General features: G+C 42.1%; 1 protein-coding gene across 2 annotated transcripts; it reads right to left on the minus strand.

Moving 5' to 3' along the window:
- Positions 1-5,638: 5,638 nt before the first annotated feature.
- On the minus strand, positions 5,639-10,165 carry mocs2 (molybdenum cofactor synthesis 2). 2 transcript variants are annotated; one of them, XM_030743068.1, is made up of 5 exons: positions 7,884-8,019; positions 7,636-7,747; positions 6,223-6,379; positions 6,012-6,135; positions 5,639-5,932 (listed from the first exon to the last, which is right to left on the minus strand). In XM_030743068.1, exons 2-5 carry the CDS (start codon positions 7,745-7,747, stop codon positions 5,816-5,818), a joined length of 510 nt encoding a protein of 169 aa, XP_030598928.1. In that variant the 5' UTR covers positions 7,884-8,019; the 3' UTR covers positions 5,639-5,815. The 2 variants fall into 2 exon arrangements, with proteins under 2 accessions (XP_030598928.1, XP_030598929.1); XM_030743069.1 differs by lacking the exons at positions 5,639-5,932; positions 6,012-6,135; positions 6,223-6,379 and adding exons at positions 8,092-8,220; positions 10,092-10,165 and having other exon boundaries at positions 7,631-7,747; positions 7,884-8,027.
- Between the last annotated feature and the right edge of the window lie 116 nt (positions 10,166-10,281).

Raw genomic sequence — 10,281 nt, forward strand, 5'->3', positions numbered from 1 at the left:
ACCTTCTGCTCTTTGTGGTCCGCTGGTGTCACATTTCCTGTGTTTCAGATCACTCGGTCTGATAACAGGAGATTTCGCCTTTTGTCTGATCCAAGATAAGCTCATTCATGCACGTCACACAAACTCATATCTAGAGAATGCTTTTTAGAAAGTCTGCATCTCATCTGTGTGATAACAGGAGCTGAGATTAATGAGCCAACAGAAACACGTGACCCTCGAAACCGCAGCTGCAATCTTATCAGCCTTTTGTCCTTTCACAGTAGTTCACGTTCAGCACTTGTACAAAGTCTTCAGTCATATTCCTTTTCTAGCCTTTTAGCTAATTCAGGCGCATTTACAGATTGTTTATTAATGTGCATTGTCCCTACCAAAAAAATTAATTCAAATTTGTGAGTGAAACAAACGCCCGGCTTTCTGCTCTGAACACCTGCACAGGTTGAGGATCTGCAGGTCCTGAACCCCCCCAGGTCTTTAAACCTGGGTGCTGAGCTCCCTCCAGAGGAGGACTTTTTATTACCTTCTGAAAAGATTAACTAAGACTTTCACCACCAGGGGCAGCATATTATCAGTGGGTGTGTGTGCTACTCTTTTTTAAACCTTTATTACATCTTTGGATCCCGTCTTCCACCTCCCGAATACTTACGTCTCTCGGCCCTCCACTGTAGATTAGCCTGAGCTCTCACTGGCTCACCTGATTAACTCAGGTTACTGTGATTTAACCTTGGTCCACCTTTTGGTCCAAAAGTCCAAAAATTCTAGTCTGGCCACATTTTACCTTCAGCTGAGATTTCTTCAAAATAAAGCACGGCTGTTTGTCAGGGTTTATACAGGAACACTAGAGTTCAATTTACTACCTTTTACTACCTATTTTTACTACCTCTACAATATTTTTACTACCAGCACAAACTCGAGGAGCAGCCTTTTTTGGGGTAGTGGTGGATTCCAGAGGCGATTGCTCTAAGACTGCAAGGGAAGCTCAGCCTCCCCCTAAAATGTAAAAAAAAAAAAAAGAAAAAGTGATCAAATATATACTGTATATACAACACGCTCAACTTTTGTTCAGAATCAGCTTCTTATCACTGGTAACGACGCGGCTTTCCTCTCTCTTATTCCCGCAGCTTCTCAGTGCTTTAAACAGTGCGGATGCTGGGTGTCAACAGAGTTCAATAGCAAAGCAAAGAGTGCAGCGAAACGAGACGAGTCACTGGATAAATGCTGGGCTTTGTCCCGCCCATCGGACGCTCTGCTTCTGCATGATGATTGGATGATCTGTCTGAGGCTGAATCCCTTCTTGATTGACAGCGAAATGAGCGAATCAGCGATCTTTTGGTGTAAACATCCGTGGGAGCATTTTTAAATTTTCATTCTGTTCTGAGTTGAACCGGAGACTTTCCTAATCCTCTTAGCGTCATTTTCTTTGTTAAACACGACTAGCGACAAATCGAGCTTCTATTTCTGGTGGTTTTTGTAGCTGCTTGTGTTTGGAGACTGACTTCTATCACTCTTTCTGACTTCTATCGCAGTTTCTGTCCAGTGGGTGCTGCTGTATAAATAAACCGACACATTTTATGATGTAGGCCGAAATTGAGCTTCCCCTCCTTGAAAGACCAGCATCCGCCACTGGTGGATTCACAGCACTAAGCCATGTACGATGCAGTGTTAATTTTGTTGACAAAATATTTTCGTCATAGTTTTTGTCGACAACCCTTTTTTTCCATGATGATAACGAGATGATAACTAAATTAAAACTACCTAAAATGATAAAAACGATAACGAAATTAATTGATATATTTGTCAATGAATGAAAACGAGACAAAAATGCTTGGCAGGGACGACATCCAATCAGACCTTATTTAATTTTGTGATAGGGTGGGACAAGTTAGGAAAACATCCAATCAAACGCACAGTTGCACAAATTTTCTCTAAACCCGGGAAGACCAAACTAGCCTGTGATTGGTCGTTTCTTCCGATAGAACTAAGCAGAGGTGGCAAAAGTACTGACATTCTGTACTTAAGTAGAAGTACAAGTACTTGTGTTAAAAAATACTTTGGTAAAAGTCAAAGTACTGGTTCAACTTCTTTACTTAAGTAAAAGTAAAAAAGTACAGGCTCTAAAATGTACTCAAAGTAATAAAGTAAAAGTAGCTCTTTGGAGGACGTATCTACCGGCTATTTTTGTGTAAAGCTAACCGAACCTCTATATATATACATGAGAATAGAAATGTTATTCCAATCTAAATTTTAATCCTAATGAATGCACTCAGCTTGAATCTGTTCTGTAGGACACAAACTGTGAAAGGGAATTTAAACACAGCTCTGTTCTCTGTGTCCTCCATAGTAGAGGGTGACTGTGCCTCCACCTAAACACCAACATGAGGATACTCAGGGGCTACAGTGGGATTCAGAAGGTGGAGGAACCCTAAGATCAGCTGTAGTGGCTCTGCATGGGGAGAAGAACCACAACTTTCTATTGTAGCTGCAGTAAATGATGTTGGTGTGCAGGCTGTGATCAGCTGACCTGCTGCTGCTCTGAGGTTTACTGCTCTGTGTGGATGAAGTGAACTCACAAAGATGTAACCCAGTATTTCACAGCTCTCTGAGCTGATCTCCATCCCCTACACTGACAGCATACAGGCTGTAGAAATGTTGGATTCAGTGAATGAATCTCAGCATCAGCAGCTTTGATTCAAACTCATCTCTGCTGCACTGATGTAACCTGTAACTCTGACCATGAACACAGCCTCTGTGCACCAACACAGAGCTTTACTGTAAATACAGTACAACAAGCTAACCTAAACTGCAGTATTTTCATACAATCTTTGAATAACACGTCAGCATACTTCAGTTTGTTTTCCAGTCCTTACCTTTAAATCTAACCTCTCTTCTTCCTCTCCTGTCCTCTTTCTCCATCTCTGAGTGAACTCTCTCTCTTTGCTCTCCCTGAAATGCAGCAGCTCTTCTTTTAGCTAGCAGACACACTGTGTGACAAACTGCACACACTTTGTGTGTTTTCTGATATCTGTTGAGCATTTAGAAACGTTGCATTTACCTGCCACATGTTACTCCCTTCATGCTCGCTCCTCTTCAGTAGCGCTAGCTAAGCTGTGTCCCGCGAGCACAACTTACGGACTTGGTCCGGCCCGCTGTAACCCCTGATTATAACGCTATAAATGAGACATAAATTATATGTGTTTGCGTATTTAATCCTTTTGTACCCGATAAGCCTGGTGATGGAGGACACGCCAGTACGATTGTCTCTTATGTGTTAATATTCCTCCGTTTAGGCTCAGATCGTTTGATGTTTGACGGCGCACTGACCGGAAATGCAAACTTCTCTCTGACGTGTTAAAAAGTAACGAGTCTGTTTGAAAATGTAAGAAGTAGAAAGTACAGATACGTGTGTAAAAATGTAGGGAGTAAAAGTAAAAAGTAGTCAGAAAATAAATACTCAAGTAAAGTACAGATACCTGAAAAATCTAGTACAGCAAAGAAGTATTTGTACTTCATTACTTCCCACCTCTGGAACTAAGTTATGTAACCAATGTCAGCAGGGAGAAAGAGAAGAGCCGATGTATGGACACATTTGTCCTTTGACGTTGTGACAAACAAAACGATGTGTAAACCATGTGGGGCGACTATCTCGGGTAAAAACACCACAAATCTTAAAGGACATCTGCAAACCAGTCACCCAGATCTCCATGCAAAGGTCAGCATTTTAATGTCATGCAGGGTAAAGTGTTTTTCCCAGTTTGTGTTCAGAGAAAATCTCCACACCGCGGTGGATTAGCCTTTATAATCTTAGTCCTGAACACTGCCCTGTACCTTTCAGAGCGTCCTGCTGTAAAACACTCGGATTATCTCAGTAAGGTGGTGTTAATGATCAGGTGTGTGGGAAGCAGGTGAAATGCTAATGTTATTATTAATAATATTGCATAACCTTTAAAAAAAATGTTTAATTTTGTGTAAGTGTGTATAATGACTAATTCAAGGGAACTGAAGAAAAAGCATTTACATTTTACACCCTTTATATTTTAGTCGACTAAATCGACTGTAGATTGTCGACTATATTCTTACCATAATTCGTCGACTAAAACTAGACTAAAATTAAAACTATTCAGATGACTAAATTATGACTAAAACTAAATCAAAATTTGCTGTCAGCATTAACACTGATACGATGATCGCCCATCTCTCACCGAAGACAAAACTTTATCCCACTTACTTGAAGGTGTAACTGTGACTTTGTCTTGACTAAGACCTCATACACATTAATATTCCAAACACATTTCAAGAATACTCAGGAAATTTGTTTTTTTAAGAATATAAACAAAATGCAATGAAATTCAAGTTTTACAAGCTGATGATTTATGAAAGTCTGCATCAATGGAAAAGTCAAAATATATTGAAGGGATGATGAAAAATTTACAACCAAGTCAAATTCTGTTTGTTACCTTTTACTACCTTTTACTACCCCGCAGAATCCCTGTTTGCGTTCTCTTCAGAATTAAATTGGTGCTCATTTCTTCACACTGTGATGGTGTTTTAGTTCACTTTGGAACATTTTACAGTATTTGTACTAGGGCTGCAACGATTCATCGATTAACTCGATTCTAAAAAATTATCGACATAAATTTACTGTGTCGATGCTTCGTTTAAACTCTGCAGCGCTCAGCTGTCTCGGTGTAAGCAGCGCTCCTCACTAGCATTAGTGCGCCGTCGTCTTTTTGTGGGTTTATTGGTGGCTGGCAAACCAACACAGAACTGCATTACCGCCACCTACTGGACTGGAGTGTGAATCAGGCATGTGCACGCGCGCACACAGATTCTAAAAAGCTCTCCGTCGCTGTGATGGATTTCCTTTAACACAGAGTGGATCATCGCTTGAGTTGCCACCTGTCTCGTAAAATACAGAACCCCGTATGTTACGGGACTCCGTGGAATACGGCTCCGTAACATGCCGTGTTCCGTACTTTACGGGACGGGTGGCAACTGTCGCTGACATGCATTTCCACGCCTCCACTACTCTCTGTGTGTCTGTGTGTGTTGTGCTCGCTGAGAATTTCAGCTGTTATTTTTGTCTTTACTTCAGCTGTAGCTACCAGAACTGGTTTGCTAGCAAGCGCGGGCCATTAGCACTAGCGATGGTTCGGTACCAGAAGGCCCCCCCCCAGGACCGAGGGGCTCCTTCAAAATATTTTTTATACTGTAATCCCTTATTAGTGACTAAATATAGACCTGCAGTAGAAACGTATTTTCAAGAATGCTTGTGAATACAAAGCATTACACCATTACTCACACATGCGCCATGGCTCCTGCAGCCACTAGTTTTTCAAAACACTCATAGCAGGCAGCGGTTTGAACTGCGCAAGCGCAAAGAGACGGTGAGCTCAAGTAGTGCAAAAGGAAACGTTTTTCCAGCGTCCAAAACAGCAGCTTTTTCTTTTAGTAACCACCATTAAAATCTTTACTGTGAAACAGCTGGAGGTCCTTCATCAAGCACCTGATGAGCAAGTGTTAAGGTGAAGAAAAGAGAACTTTGTAGCTGCTCCATCCACCGCTGTTTGTTCACAGGTGAAAAACTGCAGTTCGGAAGTTAAAATATGCAGATAAACTGTTAATAAAAAAAAGTATTTCTTATGCGATTACTCGATTAATCGATGGAATAATCAATAGAATACTCGATTACTAAAATAATCGTTTTATGCAGCCCTAATTTGTACAATTAGTGTCTTAAGAAAAAAATCAACGTGACCCTCATCGTGTTTTAAACAAAGCTCTGAACTCGAACTCTAAAAACCTCGATGATGCACAAACATCATGTTTTTTCATTTGGGTTTTCCTCGGGCGGCGTGTCTGCTGCAGTTTTCTTCTGAATGGACCACGAACACTCAGCGTTCTCCTTCCAGCTCGCCTCCTGCGTGTTGTAAACTTCCTGTTGAATACAAGCACACGATCAATAATCAGTGATCACATGTGATGGCACGCTGATCTGACAGGCTCTGAGCTCTCACCTTCTTCCAGATGGGGACGTTAGCCTTCAGCTGGCTGATGCAGTTCTGGATCGCCTGCTGGCTGTCATGGCGGTGAGGGGATGAGATCGCCATGACAACACTGGCCTCACCCACCTTCACCCACCTGATGGAGGAGGTCAAAGGTGCGTCTTATTTAAGTTAAAACCCACAAATGTAGCAGCAGCGTGGCCTTGCTGACCTGCTCCCTCACCCGAGCCTGTGGTGGACACAGATGTGCGTCACGCTTGGCCAACGCGCTCTGATGTCAGCACACAGCTTGGTGAACTCTGATTGGGCCATGGGCTCATAGGCCTCGTACTCCAGACCAACCACCTTCTTGCCATCCGCCTCGTCCTCGCGGGTCGTACCTGTGCGCACACACACACAGAGACATCTGTATATCCAACAATGTGAGGACTCGTGCCCCGCCCCCTCCTTATCACGAGCCTTCACTCGTACTGGTTATTGATCAAACCTCAGTTTTTCCCTCTTCCGACTCACTTCCCTATATATACACATATACACACATAATACATATACGTATACATATATACATACAATACTAATAACAAACACACAAGACGGATACAGATAAACAGATACAGACACACACACAGACGATACATACACATACACATAGAGAGAGAGAGATAGAGATATATATATATATATAGATATATATATAATATATATATATATAGCATATATAGATATATATATATATATATATATAATATATATATTAGGGGTGGGACTCGATTAAATAACTTAATCGAATTAATCACAAGCTTTGTAATTAATTAATCGAAATTAATCGCATTTCAATATTTGACATGAGAAATATTAATTTAAGTTTGGTTGATGAATGAATCAATATACATAAGCTTAAACTTCAAAATGTTGTTTATTTTCCCACCAGTCTACTACACAGACCAATGAAGGGTGGAAGTGCTCCTGTGATAAGCAAACTCCTGAAATTAAAGTTAAGCATCATAACTGGATAGTTTTATTCAACATTAATGTCTCACTTAATATAGTTGAAAATTAATCATTCTCTCAGCTGTATTCCTTGATGTTGTTATGCTTGTTTTAACAGCTTATTTTGAATTAAAGACTTAAAATTAAACCACAAAAAGGAGAAAAAGTTCGTTCTCTGTTTAACAGCTGCTTTTACACAGCTGTGCTTCGCACTCACGGTGGCTAGGCGCTCACTTCCGGCCTTTGTGGTGTTCGTGGGCTGCGAAAGACGTGGGCGGGGTCCTTCGCAGGATGCGGCCCCTAATTTGGACATTGTGCATCGATATAATCTGTATGCCGGGAACTCTTGCACTGAGAAACGTTCCACGGTGCAAAGTGCGATTAAAATGCGTTAAAATTTTTAATGCGTTAATTTCCCCATAATTAATTAATCGAAATTAACGCGTTAAAGTCCCACCCCTAATATATATATATATATAGACACACACACACACACACGAGTGTGAGCAGAGGAAATGTCACCTTCAAAATATGAGTGAGTACCGTATTTTTCGGACCATAAGGCGCACTGCCGATTTTTGAGAAAATTTAAGGATTTTAAGTGCACCTTATAGCCTGAAAAATACGGTAATATGCAGGAACTAACCTATAAATACTGAAATGGCACCACAGGAAGGGCTGCTGACAGCGTCGATCACTTCCTGCACAGACAGCCAATCACGGCTCAGCTTGAAGATGTCTCTCGGCCCATCTGACATCTTTGAAAAACAAACTGGTTTGGATCAAACTTTATCATTAATTTAAGAAACAATAAGAAAATCTGCTTTTATTTTTAAATTCTGGGGTGGAACAGGAAGTGAGGCTCTGACTGGCTGCTGCTGATCAATCATTTACCGTCTCTCTCAAGCCTCTTATCCTCCGCTGAGCGGCGGCACCACGGCGATTTCGTCTCCGTCTCCCAGAGTCACCACCTGGTTGCCGATGGCGACGTACTCCTGACGCACCGCCAACACGACACCGTCCTGCAGCTCGCACAACCTGGACACACAAACACGTCAGCGCCAACGCTTCACACACACACTCGCGTGTTTCTTCTTTTTACCTTGGGTGTCGCTGTAGCAACAACGTCCAAAGGTCGAGGCTGCTAATTGGTGTTGGCACGGCAACAGTTTGTTCCTCCTTCACGCCCGTCAGCTCGACGCTCTTAGCGAAGTACAACACACACACCTGAAGGAGAGAAGAAAAACCAAGAGACAAATGATGAGTAAAAAACTCTCACAGAGACCCTGAAGTCCTGCCGACATTCCCACTGATGATGGAGGACACAGCAATCGGTGATTTTACCCCCATTTTGGGGTCATGGGCCCTACAGATAATCTATTTTTACAGGATATATTAACACTTGTGAGAAAGGTCAGACAAGGTCACAGAAAAAGGTATCATACAGTTTACCTGTAACAAATTTATTAGTACAAAAGAATCATCATATTTGCTGTTTGGGGGTCAAAAAATGTACCAATGGTGACGAAAGTTTCTCTGAGGCTCAATCTCAAATCCCTCGACATTCCCATCACCACCAAGAAAACCAGTTTTCCAAGAAATAACCTGAAGGTACCCTCAGAGTGATTCAAGCCGACTCAAACCACATTCATATTTAAAGTATTACTGTTACAAATGATCGTGGGAACAAAAAGAGGTTACTCTGTTTCTCTGCAAGTAAGCAAAATGAGGGCCAGATTTGATAAACGATTACAAAAAAAGTGTAATTATCAAAAACTGATCATTATTAAAATCCTGATAAATAATGTATAAAAGGCACGCTGCCAAAACCTGACTGCAGCTTCTACCTGTGACAGGAGCGTTCTTCCTCACTCAGAATGAACCGATATCACTGAGGAGAGATGGCTGATCATCATCAAAGAGTCATTTACACCAGTTTAAATACAGAAAATCATTTTTTGGCATTACACCGGTAAAAAGGAGAGTGAGATGCTGCTGTCGCTGTCACACTGAAGCTCAGTCAGCTGCAGGTGGAGCATCATCAGAGTCAAACAGCAACACGTCCTTTTCAATAGCAGCGAAATCTAAATCACTGTCGTTGAGCTCAGCAGCACTAATGTAGCGTGCAAATGTAGCTGCATACTGCTACATTTGCACGTTGTGCAGGTCAGACTCTGGGAGGTTCCCTCATGTCTCTAAAAGTAGAAACAGCTTGAAGCTACTCCAAACCACAACAGACAGCTGAGCCAGTGTGAGTTCATCGATGCACTTCAGCAACCAAAGAAGCCTCTGAAGTCGGAGGCAGGTCCTGTCATCCCTGTGGCTGCATTTCTGTGTGGGTGTGAGCAGGGGTGCAGCTATATACTTTCTGAGGTGTATGCGGACACATTTATATTCCTGTGCTGATTCCCGGTCTCTCCTCACAGATCATTGGATGGCAGCACGATGGATCCTATCATACGGAAAAAATCTCTCTCTTTTTTGGGGGGAATGTTTGCAGCTTTTTCCATTCATGACTCAATATTAGAAATGGTATTAATGTTTCCCGTAAATATGAAAATTTTACAAAAATATTTTCCCTCAAAATCTGACAAAATATTCAAGAAACTTATTCAAAAAATGTGTCTTCATCCACTATTAATCTAGTTTACCCCAATACTCCTCCTCCTACTAATACCATCATCCATCAGGGACCTTGCTAGCAGGAGTGAGATACTGAGGGAGAGAGGGGCCAAAGGTGACCTCAGGTGTGCTGGCTGAAGGGGGCGGAGCCTTTGAAGTCTCGGGGTCAGGATTAACCTCCGCGTGCGTTTCGTTGTTTAACCTTTCCCTGCTGATTAGCCACTGCGCGCGTTCTCCTGCCGCAGAGGTCCGTTCAGAAAACATCAAAGTGAACATTTATTTACCTTAAACTGACGTATTTCCGCCCCAGCAGCCGCTAATGACGCATTACAGTCGTCAGACGGAGCCCGGCGTTAACGCTTCTCATTATTTGTCTCATTTTTATCGTTTTTTCCGCTCCGAGTTTGTTTCTCTGTTAAAATTAGACCTCAGCGCGGTATCACGTCAGAAAACTCGCGCAGGTGAGAAGAGACTCACTGAGCCGTCATGAAGAACCGTGCAGCGGTCCGGACATGTGACGAGTTTCCCCCTTAAGGCGTCCTGCTGCTTCTTCTTCTTAATGTTTATTAGCGGTTAGTGGTGCAATACTGCCACCATCAGGACCGGAACTGAAGGTTTGGGTCAGTTTTCTTCTTCATGACTGCGGTTTCATTTATTTCCCTGTTTGATG

This window comes from Archocentrus centrarchus, chromosome 12 (genome assembly GCF_007364275.1).
Source record: "Archocentrus centrarchus isolate MPI-CPG fArcCen1 chromosome 12, fArcCen1, whole genome shotgun sequence".
Taxonomy (NCBI): domain Eukaryota; kingdom Metazoa; phylum Chordata; class Actinopteri; order Cichliformes; family Cichlidae; genus Archocentrus; species Archocentrus centrarchus.